The 16745-nt window shown below is 45.8% G+C and overlaps 1 protein-coding gene across 3 annotated transcripts in view; it reads right to left on the reverse strand.

The window, feature by feature from the left end:
- yes1 (YES proto-oncogene 1, Src family tyrosine kinase) overlaps window positions 1–16745 on the reverse strand; it is a 106534-nt gene that overhangs the window by 72326 nt on the left and 17463 nt on the right. For 2 of the 3 annotated variants that reach the window (XM_072467895.1, XM_072467897.1), the window contains exon 1: window positions 16443–16521. The exons of the other annotated variant lie outside the window; for it this stretch is intronic. In XM_072467895.1, coding sequence (XP_072323996.1) covers window positions 16443–16449 — 7 coding nt within the window. In that variant the 5' untranslated portion in view covers window positions 16450–16521. Of the gene's footprint in view, window positions 1–16442; window positions 16522–16745 lie in introns of those variants that run through there. 3 annotated transcript variants of the gene reach the window in all.

A 16745-nucleotide genomic window follows, 5' to 3' on the forward strand; every position in this document is an offset into this window, starting at 1 on the left:
AATGAAATCCAAATTAATTTCAGTGCTGTTACATACCCTCCAGCTAGACAGGGGGTGGAACAAAGATGAGGAGGGAATAGCTTCTTCCAAAGCTATCGGCATTTATCTACTGGTAATAGTTTTTAAGCTATTCTTTTCTTAATCTAATTCAAGGAATCCCAAATATGATTTCATTCATTTAATATTTTGGCATTTTTTTAGGCAACCACTTAGTTAGCAATTTGACTCCCAATTGTTAGGATTAATTTAAGCTGTTCTATGCATAATATGATTTTCTTAATTATGAGTATCATGGCTGCATACATATGGACTAAAGTACTTAATTGATACTTAGCTCCATTTTTTCAATTCTGTCACATTGTAACGTTGTACATATTTAATTCAGTTATTTCTTGTCCACCAACACCAGTATCTACTACGCTTAGGACTTTTTGGTGGAGAGGAATTAAAATTCAAGGGCCAAAAGCAGATGTGGGCCAAAAAGGAGAATGAGATGCTAACCAACAAATAACAATTAGCATTTTACAGCAAGCTATACTTTGTAAATTTCATTTAGTATTGGAAAATATAGTAATAATTACCAATGAACATTCTGTACTGTCCTACAACTGTATAACAATACTGTAGCTACATTGCAAATAAAAAAACAAATACACCAAGCAGCTATTTGCAAGGTCAGTTGGCTTTTTCAGAAGTTTAATATACTCACAGAAGACTATTAAATCCAGATACTTGAATACTTTAAAGCTGCATTTTCTGAGTTTTACAGGATGTTAATTCCACTGAATCTAGCTAATTCCAAGAGTTGAATGTTTACTATATATGTTTATATATCTTTATATGTTTACTATATACTATATATGCCAGGAGGAGACATGTGTAGCAAGTTACAAGAACAAGATTCAGGATTTTGCCATAATGCATGAATTTCTTCATCTAAACTTGAAACTGTTCTGATGCTGCAGCACTAAGAATTATCCCCTACCTCATTCCCTCAGCTGTAAGCAAGCTACAATCAACAACTTACCAAAGTTATCAGCCAAGAAAAATAAAAACATTTTGAATTTATCAGGAACACGAGCGAGGCATGTCCTGGTCAGAAAACTCGTCTTCACCGATGCAGACTCAAGTACACACAACTGGAATTTACAGCATTAGACAACCTGCTTCCTGATGAAGAAGAGTTCAGCACATGCATTGGAAAAGCAGCTAACAATTTTGAAAAACTCGCAAAAAAGGCATGGAAAAACAAACATCCACAGGACCAAGATGCTCATCTAGAAGTCCTATATCCGCAGCACGTTGCTGTATTGCAGCAAAGTCTGGTCAATTTACACCTACCAAGAAAAAACAGCTTAATAATTTCCATCTCTAGTGTCTATGATACATCCTTGGCATCACATGGAAAGACTAAGTCATCAATGAAGGAGCTCATTCTAGGGCAAACATGCTAGCGTTAATCAAGCAAAGAAGATTCTGCTGGATAGGTACATACGATGGAAGTTATTGTGGAGATAGCCTGTGCCAGGGGACTAGCAGGACATTAAAAACTCTGATTCAAGGAGGCTGGCAAAAGAGGCATAAAAGTTTGTCTCAACATCGAACACGATTGATGCCAATGGCCACACCAACTGTGGGTAGAAATTTGCCACCACAAAGACATGTGATTTCAGAAGCTCCAAAGCATTACAAGCAAGACTTCAGCACAGATCACCCTGCACCACAGATAAGGGACAACTTCATGTGTAACACTTGTGTGAGGCTTTACCTTCCCAGAATTGATTTGTTCAGCCATTAAAAGGAGTTTTAAAAAAATGTTTCTATTGCCGTTTTTTAATTTTTACACAAATTCATACAAAACAAGCAAATGCAGATGTTTATGTACAACAGGTGCAGCCAAAAACAACAGTCATTACAGCGATAGGCACAAGAAACTGGATGAATCAGGGACAAATAGGTTCCCCCCAGGAATAAACAACCTGAATGCAGAGTGAAGCCAAGACAAAAGCGAGGCAAGTAATGACAGAGACAGGAAGAGAAAACAATAGCCAAGAACCCCAAGGGGAATTTGGCTAACTCTTACAATGCAATTTAAACTTTTCTCCAGATCCAGACTGGAACAAGCAGCCACTCTCACATTCAAGAAGGCAAAAAACAAAGCCAAATTCCAGGACAGGACTGGACACATCCAAACCCATGATCTCCCATAGAGAAAGTAAAAAGAGAACAAGAGCAAAGAACCGAGCCCCCACAACCCCATCTCCTAGCCCTCGGACGAAACAGACCATTGAACCACCACCACCACCCCCAAAAGGGCAAAAGGCAACCTCAGAGGAAAATAGACTGGTCACAGTCAAGCAGATTGGGGGAAATCCACACCTGTACAGGAAGGACGCCTAGGAGGGAGCCCCCACTGAGATCATCAAACAAGGAAAGGATTTGGCCACCCAAAAACCAAAAATCAAAATCTGCTTGGCCATGCCATTCCATCAAGGTCCACATTCCAACATTACCACCACTAGCCCGCAAGGACATAAAACAAAAGGATATAGTTAATACTCCCAACACCTCATCAAGTCCGAAGAAAATAAGGAAGAGCAAGAACTGTTAGAACTAACCCATAGGATCCAACATATTGTGGGCAGTAAGGTAGCACAAGTGGCTAGCACTATGGCTTCACAGCGCCAGGGTCCCAGGTTCGATTCCCCGCTGGGTCACTGTCTGTGCGGAGTCTGCACGTTCTCCCCGTGTCTGCATGGGTTCCCTCCGGGTGCTCCGGTTTCCTCCCACAGTCCAAAGATGTGCAGGTTAGGTTGATTGGCCGTGCTAAATTACCCTCCGTGTGCAAAAAGGTTAGGAGGGGTTATTGGGTTACTGGGGTAGGGTGGAAGTGAGGGCTTAAGTGGGTTGGTGCACTCGATTGGCCGAATGGCCTCCTTCTGCACTGTATGTTCTATGTTCTATATTATGACAAAACAAAGACTGGCCAATAAATTGCCACATGGGCCCGTCTAACTCTCAGGATGAATTAACCAAGGATAAAGACTGGGTCCTACCTTCAGACCGAACGAATGTGGATCACCTACCTTGGGACCCACCATTGAACCCCCAAGGGAGGTGCCACCGCCCAAGGAGCAACATCCCCCAACACCAGCTGCCACGAATCAATAAAGATTAAAGCCTTTCAACTCTACTTAATAAAGCTGAAACACTGACCAACAACTGTTGGTACATTGCACTAACCGTGCAGACCAAGGCAAAAAAAAAGTGCACAAGTATAAGAATAAAGATTTAAAGATGAGCTCATGAAAACAGAGTCGCTCCATTCATGAATCACGTGATCCCCCTGTACTTTAAAAACAAAAGTAATTCAAGGTTTGTGGCCATCAATGGCTAGGCCAGCAGGCAGGCACGGTAGCACAGTGGTTTGCACTGTTACTTTATAGCTCCAGAGTCCCAGGTTCGATTCACGGCTTGGGTCACCTCCTGTGTGGAGTCTGCATGTTCTCCCCGTGTCTACGTGGGTTTACTCTGGGTGTTCCGGTTTCCTCCCACAGTCCAAGGATGTGCAGGTTAGGTGAATTGGCCTTGGTAAATTGCCCCTCAGTGTCCAAAAGGTTAGGTGGGTTTACTGGGCTATGGGGATTGGTTGGGCGTGGGCCTTTAGTGTCCCAAAAAAAGGTTAGGTGGGGTTACGGGGATAGGGTGGAGGTGTGGGCTGGAGTAGGGTGCTCTTTCCAAGGGCCTCTACAGACTCAATGGGCCAAATGGCCTCCTTCTGCACTGTAAATTCTATGATTCTATTATTTATTGTCCATAAGTAGTGCATATTACCCATCTTCTGAGGCTGCATTCCCACCATGTTTTGCAGATGGAAGGAAATCAATCAAGCCAATCATTTATGTTGTACACAGTCAAAAGCTCTTTTTGGAAAATAAACCTATGCATGACTTGACTGGTTATTAATGTTAGGACATCTGAACACTAGACATCCCACAACTTTTCCACTCGTGCCAATAAATTTTATATGAACTTAACGAGTAGTATAATGATTTTATATGGTTTCTTAGGTGCCACAACAATAAAAACATTTGTAGGATGAAGGCCTATAATTAACCAGTGCTAGGCCCGGCAAGAACAGATTCCAGCCTGGAGCACTTAATTCAAAAATCAGCCCTAGTGTACCTTAATAAAATCGATGGTCTTTTTCAGAATTAGATAAACATGGAACACAGTCCTGCAGAAGCAGAGTTGTTGCTATTTATTGATATGCCCAGCTACAGACCTGTTAGAAGCTGTCAGGTTAGGACCCGTTAGGGTCTAGTGAGAAGATTGAATTGAAGGAGATCATTATTAGTAAGAAAATGGTGCTGGGGAAATTCATAAGAACATAAGAACTAGGAACAGAAGTAGGCCATCTGGCCCCTCGAGCCTGCTCCGCCATTTAATGAGATTATGGCTGATCTTTGTGGACTCAGCTCCACTCTCCGGCCCGTACACCATATCCCCGAATCCCTTTATTCTTTAGAAAGGTATCTATCTTTTTCTTAAAAACGTTTAAAGAAGGAGCCTCAACTGCTTCACTGGGCAAGGAATTCCAGAGATTCACAACCCTTTGGGTGAAGAAGTTCTTCCTACACTCCGTCCTAAATCTACTTCCCCTTATTTTGAGGCTATGCCCCCTAGTTCTGCTTTCCCCGACCAATTCATGGGGTTAAAGGCTGACAATCGCTACAGGCTGATCATCCACATTCTAGAGTATTAAAGAAAGTGGCCTCTGGAAATATTGGATGCATTGGTGGCCGGCCACCTTCTAAAATTCTTCGACTGCAGCAGTTCCTACAAATTGGAGGGTAGCAAATGTAACCCCACAATTTTTCAAAAGGGAGAGAAAAAAAAGGGAAAATTATAGACCTGTTAGCCTGACATTTGTGGTGGGGAAGATGCTTGAATATATTAGAAAAGACATGGTAACTGAACATTTGGAAAGCATTAATGGGATTGGACAAAGCCAGCATGGGTTTATGAAAGACAGATCATGCTTAACAATTCTACTTGAGCTTTGAGTATGCAACTCATAGAATAGATAAAGGAGAACCAGTGGATGTGGTGTATTTGGACTTTCAGAAGAAATAAGAAGTTATTGGGTAAAATCAAAGCAGATGGGATAGGGGGCAATGTATTGGCATGGATCAAGAATTGATTGACAGACATGAAACAAAATGGGAATAAATGGGTTTTTTCCTGAGTGGCAGGCAGTGACTAGTGGGCTCAGGGATCATGCTTGGGCCCCATTTGTTTATGATATACATGGCCTGGACGAGGGAACCAAATGTAACATTTTGAAGTTTGCTGATGATACTAAACTGGGCAGAATTGCAAGGAGCGTGCAAGGAGGCTTCAAGGTGATTTAGACAAGTTGAGCGAGTGAGTAAACACGTGGTAGATGCAGTATGGAATGACTAAATGTGAAGCCATACACTTTGGTGTGAAAAGCAGGAAGGAAGAATAAATGATGATATATTTGAAAGTTCTTGTTAGCTGGGACATAGAGTGCAGGTAGCTTTTCAAATGAGATAGACCAGAGTGAGGAGCAGGAATTTAGTTAACCATAAATAATGGTGGCTTTTCACTTGCTGGACAGAAAAAAGTCCAGCCCTGATAAACACAACACAATGTGACTTGCAGTTTGTCACCAAAATACATTAGAAAATATTCCCAAAATGTATGGTAATCATTTCACTAGTCATATTTAGTCTTTTTTGACTCCTAAAACAAAGCAATTAGCTCCAATTACTGTAAAACCTATCAGTCTTTTGAAAAGATTTTTTTTTTTGAAAGATCTCAAACTGATCCCTGACAGTTTTACACTTGCTAATTGATGCATGAATCTCTCATAAAATAACTAACCACTTTTTGAACAATCTAAAAGTCTGGGGAAAGTGGCAATTAATTCTATGCTCCATGTAGTCTCATTGAACTAAAATTCAGTTCTGACTGCCTAGTTACAATATTGCCATTTGTACCTACAATGTTTCCAGGATGTATGATTGCTTACTCTTTATTGTGGTGATTTAGCTGATTTTCTCAAACAAACTCAACTTTAAACTCCCCCCAGCAACGGAATATAACGCCATATACTAATCTGATATAACTCTCAGCCTTCACGGCCCAGCCTCGACAACTCTCTACGGTAAAGAATTCTGCATATTCACTACCCGTTGAGAGAAGTCCTCCTTATATCGGTCTTAAATGGACAACTCCTTACTCTGCGATTGTGCCCTCAGGTCCTAAACTCTGCCACAAGGGGAAACAACCTTTCAGCATCGACCTTGTCAAGCCTTCGAGAATCCTATATGTCTCAATAAAGTTGGCTCTCATTCTTTTAAATGCCAATGAGTACAGGCCCAACCTGCTCAACCACACTTAAGAAATTACCTCTAACCCTGGGATCAACTTGGTGTACCTTCTCTGGATTGCCTCCAATGCCAGTCTATCTTTCCTTAGATAATAGGACCAAATGCAGTATTCCAGATGCGGAATTCCCTTTGAAATAAAGGCCAGCATTCCATTTGCCTTCTCTATTACTTGCTAAACTTGCATGCTAGCTTTTTGTGATTTATACTCGAGGACCCCCAAATCTCTGTGCTGAAGCTTTCTGCAGTCTTTCTCTATTTAAATAATATTCAGCTCTTTTATTCTTCCTTCCAAAGTGCATAATTTCACAATTTCCTACATTATATTCCATCTGCCAAGTTTTTGCACGCTCACTGTTTATATCCCTCTGTAGACTCTTCATGTCATCCTCACCACTTGCCTTCCAACTTTTGTTTGTATCTTCCGCAAACTTGGCAAAAGTAAATTCTTCACTTTGCTAGGCCAGCATTTATTATCGATTCTTAATTGCCCTCGTGGGGTGATGGTGAGCTGTCTTCTTGAACCGCTGTAGTCCCCGAGCTATGGATACCCCCACAGTGCTGTTCGAAAGGGAGTTCTAGGAATTTGACCCAGCGACAGTGAAGGAACATTGATGTACTTCCAAGTTAGGATGGTGTGTGACTTGGAGGGGAACTTGCGAAGTGGTGGTGTTCCCGTGTGTCTGCTGTCCTTGTGCTGATTTGTCAGGGCCTTGCTGTCAATCGAAGCACTGCTTCTCCCTGTGACAATGTGAGTGGACAGAGAGTGAACTCTTCACAATTTCAAATAGATTGTGTTTGTGTGTGGGGTTTTCTGTTACTATTCCCAAGATTGCCAAGAAAGTCTAAAGAAAACTCTGCACACACAGGTGTACTTAAAGTTGCATAGTGCACCCTCTCTCTCCAATTGCATTTTCATGGGAGGGGGTAATGGGGAAGCTGTACTTTTAGTGACAACTGGTGTTAACTTCGCCTTCTGTAATCTCCAATGCCCCAGCAACACAAGTAAGTGAGGGAGGAAGAAAAATGTTTTACTGGTATATTAAAGAGCAAGAGAATAATTAAGGAAACGGTAGGATCTATCAGAGATGTACATGGTAACTTGTGTGAAGATGTGAGCAGGATTCTCAATGAGTACTTTGTCTCTGTCTTCACGAAGGAGAAGTTGATGCAGATGTTCTAGTTAAAGAGTGTGAAACATTAGATACAATAAGCATAGTGAGAGAGGAAGCATTGGGGGGTGGGGGGAGGGGGGGGGGGGGGGGACATCCTTGAAGGGCCAGATGGATTGTATCCCAGGCTGTTAAAGGAAGCCAGGGAGGAAAAGTAGAAGATGCTCAGAGGATCATTTTCCAAATCTCGCTACATACAAGCAAGGTACCAGAGGATTAGAGGCTGATGAATGTTGTACCATTATTCAAAATGGGTGAGTGAGGGAAAGGCCAGAAAATTATAGGCCAGTCAGTCTGACTTCAGTGGTGGGAAAATTATAATCAATTCTGAGAGACAGAATAAACTGTCACTGAGAAAGGAATGGATTAATCAGGGAGATGGTCGTGTCTTACTAATTTAATCAAAATATCTGAGGAAGTAACAAGGAGGATTGAGGAGGGTAGTGCAGTGAATATTGCCTTCAGTAATTTGACAGATTAGTCAGAAAAGCAAAAGTCCATGGAATACAGCAAATGTGGTGAGTTGAATGCAAAATTAGTCCAACTGCAAGAAACAAGGGGTAATAGTTGATCATAAGAACTAGGAGCAGGAGTGGGCAATCTGGCCCCTCGAGCCTGCTCCGCCATTCAATGAGATCATGGCTGATCTTTGTGGACTCAGCTCCACTTTCCGGCCCTAACACCAAAACCCTTAATCCCTTTATTCTTCAAAAACTATCTATCTTTATCTTAAAAACATTTAATGAAGGAGTCTCAACTGCTTCACTGGGCAGGGAATTCCATAGATTCACAACCCTTTGGGTGAAGAAGTTCCTCCTAAACTCAGTCCTAAATCTACTTCCCCTTATTTTGAGGCTATGCCCCCTAGTTCTGCTTTCACCCGCCAGTGGAAACAACCTGCCCACATCTATCCTGTCTATTCCCTTCATAATTTCATATGTTTCTATAAGATTCCCCCCCCCGCATCCTTCTAAATTCTAACAAGTACAGTTCCAGTCTACTCAATCTCTCCTCCTAATCCAACCCCTTCAGCTCTGGGATTAACCTAGTGAATCTCCTCTGCACACCCTCCAGCGCCAGTACGTCCTTTCTCAGCTAATGATTAATGTTTTTGTGAATCGAAAACGGTTCCAGTGGCATTCCACAGAGCTGAGTGTTGGGTTCCTTGATGTTTGTTGTATATATTAATGGTTTGGACTTAAATGTGGGTGGCATGATGGGAAAATATACAGATAATTCAAAAATTGGCTGTGTAGTGGAGAGAGAAAAGGATAGCTGTTGTCTTCAGGATGATATCAATGGTTTGTGAGTGGGTGGAAAAGCAGATGTAACGTAATGCATTTCAAGAGGGCAAAGAAAGCAAGAAAAAACACAATAAATGGAAGAATATTGGGAGGAGTAGAGAAAGTGAAAGACTTTGGAGTGCATGTCCACATGTCCTTGAAGTAGGAGGACAGGTGGATAAAGTGGTGAAGAAAGCATATGGAATCCTTTTAGAATACAAAAAGCAGGGATGCAATGATGGAATGGTATGAAACGTTGGTTAGGCCACAGCTGGAATTTTGGGCAGAGTTCTGGTTGCCACATTACAGGAAGGACATGATCACTCTGGAAAGAGTATAGAGGAGACTTACAAAAATGTTGTTGCCAAAGCTTGAAAATTGCAACTATGAGGAAAGATTGGTTAGGCTCGGTTTATTTGACTTGGAACTGAGGAGGCGGAGGTCTGACCTGATTGAGGTTAACAAGATCATGAGGGTCCTGGATACAGTAGACAAGGATTCCCTGTTTCCCTGAGCGGAGAGATAAATTAGCAGGGGGCACAGATTTAAGAGGTGGGTAGGAAGATTAGTGGGGGCGTGTATATACTTTCCCAATACTTCCTCTTCTTTACCCAGAGGGTGGCGGAGGCAGAAACCATCATCTCATTTAAAAGGTACCGGGATCTGCACTTAAAAGTGCTGCAACCTGCAAGGCTACGGAATGAGTGCTGGAGGGTGGGCAGCAAGTTTTTTAGTTCACGTTTTTGCAGCTAATGGCGCATGCACAATGGGGTAAATGGCCTCTTTTTGCATTGTAACTTTTCTTTTGGTTTGAGGGGGGGAGGGGAGAGTGGAAAGCAAGGAAGGGGGGGGGGAAAGAGAGAAGATTTGGGGAGAATGGGGGGGGGGGGGGAGAAAAACAGGGGGGGGGGTAAGAACAGTGGGGGTGGGAGAACAGGGGGGGGGGGGGGAGAAGAACGGGGGGGGGGGGGAGGACGGGGGGGGAAGGACGGGGCGGGGGGGGGAAGGACGGGGCGGGGGGGGGGAAGGACGGGGCGGGGGGGGGGAAGGACGGGGCGGGGGGGGGAAGGACGGGGCGGGGGGGGGAAGGACGGGGCGGGGGGGGGAAGGACGGGGCGGGGGGGGGAAGAAGGACGGGGCGGGGGGGGGAAGGACGGGGCGGGGGGGGGAAGAAGGACGGGGGGGGGGGGGGGAGAAGGACGGGGGGGGGGGGGGAGAAGGACGGGGGGGGGGAAGAACGGGGGGGGGAATGAACGGGGGGGAATGAACGGGGGGGAATGAACGGGGGGGGAAGGAACAGGGGGGAATGAACGGGGGGGGAAGAACAGGGGGGAAGAACAGGGGGGAAGAACAGGGGGGAAGAACAGGGGGGAAGAACAGGGGGGAAGAACAGGGGGGAAGAACAGGGGGGAAGAACAGGGGGGAAGAACAGGGGGGAAGAACAGGGGGGAAGAACAGGGGGGAAGAACAGGGGGGAAGAACAGGGGGGAAGAACAGGGGGGAAGAACAGGGGGGAAGAACAGGGGGGAAGAACAGGGGGGAAGAACAGGGGGGAAGAACAGGGGGGAAGAACAGGGGGGAAGAACAGGGGGGAAGAACAGGGGGGAAGAACAGGGGGGAAGAACAGGGGGGAAGAACAGGGGGGAAGAACAGGGGGGAAGAACAGGGGGGAAGAACAGGGGGGAAGAACAGGGGGGAAGAACAGGGGGGAAGAACAGGGGGGAAGAACAGGGGGGAAGAACAGGGGGGAAGAACAGGGGGGAAGAACAGGGGGGAAGAACAGGGGGGAAGAACAGGGGGGAAGAACAGGGGGGAAGAACAGGGGGGAAGAACAGGGGGGAAGAACAGGGGGGAAGAACAGGGGGGAAGAACAGGGGGGAAGAACAGGGGGGAAGAACAGGGGGGAAGAACAGGGGGGAAGAACAGGGGGGAAGAACAGGGGGGAAGAACAGGGGGGAAGAACAGGGGGGAAGAACAGGGGGGAAGAACAGGGGGGAAGAACAGGGGGGAAGAACAGGGGGGAAGAACAGGGGGGAAGAACAGAGAACAAAGAACAAAGAACAAAGAAATGTACAGCACAGGAACAGGCCCTTCGGCCCTCCAAGCCCGTGCCGACCATACTGCCCGACTAAACTACAATCTTCTACACTTCCTGGGTCCGTATCCTTCTATTCCCATCCTATTCATATATTTGTCAAGATGCCCCTTAAATGTCCCTATCGTCCCTGCCTCCACTACCTCCTCCGGTAGTGAGTTCCAGGCACCCACTACCCTCTGCGTAAAAAACTTGCCTCGTACATCTACTCTAAACTTTGCCCCTCTCACCTTAAACCTATGCCCCCTAGTAATTGACCCCTCTACCCTGGGGAAAAGCCTCTGACTATCCACTCTGTCTATGCCCCTCATAATTTTGTATACCTCTATCAGGTCGCCCCTCAACCTCCTTCGTTCCAGTGAGAACAAACCGAGTTTATTCAATCGCTCCTCATAGCTTATGCCCTCCATACCAGGCAACATTCTGGTAAATCTCTTCTGCACCCTCTCTAAAGCCTCCACATCCTTCTGGTAGTGTGGCGACCAGAATTGAACACTATACTCCAAGTGTGGCCTAACTAAGGTTCTATACAGCTGCAACATGACTTGCCAATTCTTATACTAAATGCCCCGGCCAATGAAGGCAAGCATGCCGTATGCCTTCTTGACTACCTTCTCCACCTGTGTAGCCCCTTTCAGTGATCTGTGGACCTGTACTCCTAGATCTCTTTGACTTTCAATACTCTTGAGGGTTCTACCATTCACTGTATATTCCCTACCTGCATTAGCCCTTCCAAAATGCATTACCTCACATTTGTCCAGGTTAAACTCCATCTGCCATCTCTCCGCCCAAGTCTCCAGACAATCTAAATCCTGCTGTATCCTCAGACAGTCCTCATCGCTATCCGCAATTCCACCAACCTTTGTGTCGTCTGCAAACTTACTAATCAGACCAGTTACATTTTCCTCCAAATCATTTATATATACTACAAAGAGCAAAGGTCCCAGCACTGATCCCTGTGGAACACCACTGGTCACAGCCCTCCAATTAGAAAAGCATCCCTCCATTGCTACCCTCTGCCTTCTATGGCCTAGCCAGTTCTGTATCCACCTTGCCAGTTCACCCCTGATCCCGTGTGACTTCACCTTTTGTACTAGTCTACCATGAGGGACCTTGTCAAAGGCCTTACTGAAGTCCATATAGACAACATCTACTGCCCTACCTGCAAGAACAGGGGGGAAGAACAGGGGGGAAGAACAGGGGGGAAGAACAGGGGGGAAGAACAGGGGGGAAGAACAGGGGGGAAGAACAGGGGGGAAGAACAGGGGGGAAGAACAGGGGGGAAGAACAGGGGGGAAGAACAGGGGGGAAGAACAGGGGGGAAGAACAGGGGGGAAGAACAGGGGGGAAGAACAGGGGGGAAGAACAGGGGGGAAGAACAGGGGGGAAGAACAGGGGGGAAGAACAGGGGGGAAGAACAGGGGGGAAGAACAGGGGGGAAGAACAGGGGGGAAGAACAGGGGGGGAAGAACAGGGGGGAAGAACAGGGGGGAAGAACAGGGGGGAAGAACAGGGGGGAAGAACAGGGGGGAAGAACAGGGGGGGAAGAACAGGGGGGGGAAGAACAGGGGGGAAGAACAGGGGGGAAGAACAGGGGGGAAGAACAGGGGGGGAAGAACAGGGGGGAAGAACAGGGGGGAAGAACAGGGGGGGAAGAACAGGGGGGGAAGAACAGGGGGGGAAGAACAGGGGGGAAGAACAGGGGGGAAGAACAGGGGGGAAGAACAGGGGGGAAGAACAGGGGGGGGAAGGAGGGAGAAGGGGGGGAGAAGAAAGGGGAGGAAGAAAGGGGAGAATAAAGGAAGGGGGAGAAGGGGGGGAGAAGGGATCGAAGGGGTGAAGAAGGGATCGAAGGGGGGGGGAAGAAGGGATCGAAGAAGGGGGGGCGAAGAAGGGATCGAAGAAGGGGGGGAAGAAGTGATCGAAGAAGGGGGGAAAGAAGGGGGGAAGAAGGGGGGAAGAAGGGGGGAAGAAGGGGGGGAAGAAGGGGGGGAAGAAGGGGGGGAAGAAGGGGGGAAGAAGGGGGGGAAGAAGGGGGGGAAGAAGGGGGGGAAGAAGGGGGGGAAGAAGGGGGGGAAGAAGGGGGGGAAGAAGGGGGGGAAGAAGGGGGGGAAGAAGGGGGGGAAGAAGGGGGGGAAGAAGGGGGGGAAGAAGGGGGGGAAGAAGGGGGGGAAGAAGGGGGGGAAGAAGGGATCGAAGAAGGGATCGAAGAAGGGATCGAAGAAGGGATCGAAGAAGGGATCGAAGAAGGGATCGAAGAAGGGATCGAAGAAGGGATCGAAGAAGGGATCGAAGAAGGGATCGAAGAAGGGATCGAAGGGGTGAAGAAGGGATCGAAGGGGTGGGGAAGAAGGGATCGAAGGGGGGGGGAAGAAGGGATCGAAGGGGGGGGGGAAGAAGGGATCGAAGAGGGGGGGGGGAAGAAGGGATCGAAGAAGGGGGGGGGAGAAGGGATCTAAGAAGGGGGGGAAGAAGGGATCTAAGAAGGGGGGAAGAAGGGATCGAAGAAGGGATCGAAGAAGGGATCGAAGAAGGGATCGAAGGGATCGAAGAAGGGATCGAAGAAGGGATCGAAGAAGGGATCGAAGAAGGGATCGAAGAAGGGATCGAAGAAGGGATCGAAGAAGGGATCGAAGAAGGGATCGAAGAAGGGATCGAAGAAGGGATCGAAGAAGGGATCGAAGAAGGGATCGAAGAAGGGATCGAAGAAGGGATCGAAGAAGGGATCGAAGAAGGGATCGAAGAAGGGAGGAAGAAGGGAGGAAGAAGGGATCGAAGAAGGGATCGAAGAAGGGATCGAAGAAGGGATCGAAGAAGGGATCGAAGAAGGGATCGAAGAAGGGATCGAAGAAGGGATCGAAGAAGGGATCGAAGAAGGGATCGAAGAAGGGATCGAAGAAGGGATCGAAGAAGGGATCGAAGAAGGGATCGAAGAAGGGATCGAAGAAGGGATCGAAGAAGGGATCGAAGAAGGGATCGAAGAAGGGATCGAAGAAGGGATCGAAGGGGTGAAGAAGGGATCGAAGGGGTGAAGAAGGGATCGAAGGGGGGGGGAAGAAGGGATCTAAGAAGGGGGGGGAAGAAGGGATCTAAGAAGGGGGGGGAAGAAGGGATCTAAGAAGGGGGGGGAGAAGGGATCTAAGAAGGGGGGGGAAGAAGGGATCTAAGAAGGGGGAAGAAGGGATCTAAGAAGGGGGGAAGAAGGGATCGAAGAAGGGGGAAAGAAGGGATCGAAGAAGGGGGAAAGAAGGGATCGAAGAAGGGGGGGGAAGAAGGGATCGAAGAAGGGGGGGAAGAAGGGATGGAAGAAGGGATCGAAGAAGGGTGTGGAAGAAGGGATCGAAGAAGGGATCGAAGAAGGGGGTGGAAGAAGGGATCAAAGAAGGGGGTGGAAGAAGGGATCGAAGAAGGCGGTGGAAGAAGGAATTGAAGGGTTCGAAGAAGGGGGGAAGAAGGGATTGAAGAAGGGGGGAAGAAGGGATCGAAGAAGGGGGGGGGGGGGGGGAAGCTATTTTAATTAGACTTTAAGCTTTTCCAGTATGCAACTCTTAATTTTGAAATGATTTAAAGGAGTAAACCAGCACAAAAACATTAACCAATGCGTAACATTCTGGTGCTAACCAACTAATGATAATACTAGATCTAAGATAGTTCTGTGTAATGAAGGGTTAATTATATCACATTAAACATCCACTGGTTAACAGTGATCACAATACTATTGTATTCCACATTAAGTTTGAAAATGGCATACTCCAATCACAAATGAGAATCTTAAACAAAGCCAATTAAATAGGACTAGTTAGGGTTAATTGGGTAAATAGACTAAAAGATTTGCCAGTAAATGAACAGTGGGAAACATTTAAGGAAACAATTCAAAATGTTCAACAAAAATACATTGCATTAAAAAACTAAAATCTCAGCAAAATAGATCCATTGGCGGCTCACTCAGGAAGTTCAGGGCAGTATTAATTTGAAAGAAAAAGCTCACAATCTTGTAAAAAATAGTAACAAATCTTAAGATTGGGAGTCTCTAAGACACCAGCAGAGGGCTACCAAAAAGTCACTAAAAAGGGAAAGAAATAAAATGAGAGCAAACTAGCTAGAAATATAAAAAAATAGATCGCAAGAGCATTCATTAGTATGTAAAAAGGAAAAGAGTAGTTAAAATAAATGTTGGTTGCTTAGAAACAGAAACAGAAAGGATAAATTATCAAGGGTAATCAGCAGAAGCACTGACCAAATATTTTGTGTCTGTATTTACTGAAGGCAGATTTCATACAAGAAATTGACAGTAACCCAAGGGCTAAAAAGAGAGGAAATTAAAAAGTACTGAAGTGATTTAAAGGACTGAAATCAGACATATCCTCAGAACATAATGGCCGACACTTTGGGGCTCTAAGAGATAGCTGCAGAGATAGTGGATGCGCTAGCCATGATTTTCCAAAGCTCCTTAGACTCAGGAATGGTCCAATCAGGTTAGAAGTTGGCATATATTACACCACATTTCAAGAAAGGAGGGAGAGAGAAAATTGTGAACTACAGGGCAGTTAGCCTTACAGTCATTGGGAAAAATATTAGAATCAATTATTTAGGAAGTGCTAATATGCATTTAGAAAAGCATACCATGCTGAAAACAAAGTCAACATGGTTTTACTAAGGGAAATCCTGTTTAACAAATTGATTTGAGTTTTTCGAAGATGTAATTAGCAGGGTAGATAGAGAAACCAATGTAGTTTACTAGGATTTCCAAGACATTCGATGAGGTGCCACACAAAAGGTTAATAGGCAAGATGGAGTTGGAAGTCACATATAGCATGGACAGAGCATTGATTAATGCACAAGAAGCAGAGATGGGCATAAACAGGGCATTTAAAAGTTGGCAGAGAGTGAATAGTGGAATGCTGCGTGGATCAGGGCTGGGGCCTCAGCTATTTACCATATTAATGACGTGGATAAAGAAGCGGAATAATGTATCCAGGTTTGTTGATGATACAAAATGAAGTGTGAAGGCAAGTTTTCAGAAGGACTCGGAAAGGCTGCAAAGGGATATGGATAGGTTAAGCGAGTGGGCATTAAAATGGCAGATGAAATATAACATAGGGAAGTGTAACGTTATTAATTTTGGTCGTGAGAATTGAAAAGCAGAAATCCTTTCTGGGATTTAATTTTTCCTCATGAGCCTCTTATCCGGAGACAGTGCCCCAATGTTTTAGATTCGCCGACCAACCAAAATAATCTGTCTCCGTTCTATCAAGCCTCTTCAGAGAATATAGGCCCAATTTGTTTCAGCCTCTCGTCATAAGGCAACCCCTCATCCCAGGGGGCCAATTTAGTGGGCCGCCTCCAATGTAAGTATATCATTTCCTAAATGTGAAGATCAAAACTGCACACACTACCCCAGATATGGTCTTACTAAAACCCTGTGCAAATGCAATGCTTTATTCTGCACTTCTAGCTGCTTGCAATAAAAGCTTACCTGCCATTGGCCTTCCTAATTGCTTGCAGTACTTGCATGCTGACTTTCTGCATTCCCTGTACAAGCACACCCAAGTCTCTCTGAAGGTTAGAAGAATGAGAGGCAATCTCAGTGAAATATACAAGATACCGAAGAGGCTTGATAGAATGGAGACAGATTATTTTGGTTGGTCGGTGAATCTAAAACATGGGGGCACTGTCTCAGAATAAGAGGCTGATCATTTAGGACTAAAATGAGGAAAAATTAATTCACAGAAACGATTATGAATCCTTTCAATTCTCTACCTCAGAGGGTTGTGGACTC

Source organism: Scyliorhinus torazame, chromosome 11 (assembly GCF_047496885.1).
Source record: "Scyliorhinus torazame isolate Kashiwa2021f chromosome 11, sScyTor2.1, whole genome shotgun sequence".
In the NCBI taxonomy this organism is placed as follows: Eukaryota; Metazoa; Chordata; class Chondrichthyes; order Carcharhiniformes; family Scyliorhinidae; genus Scyliorhinus; species Scyliorhinus torazame.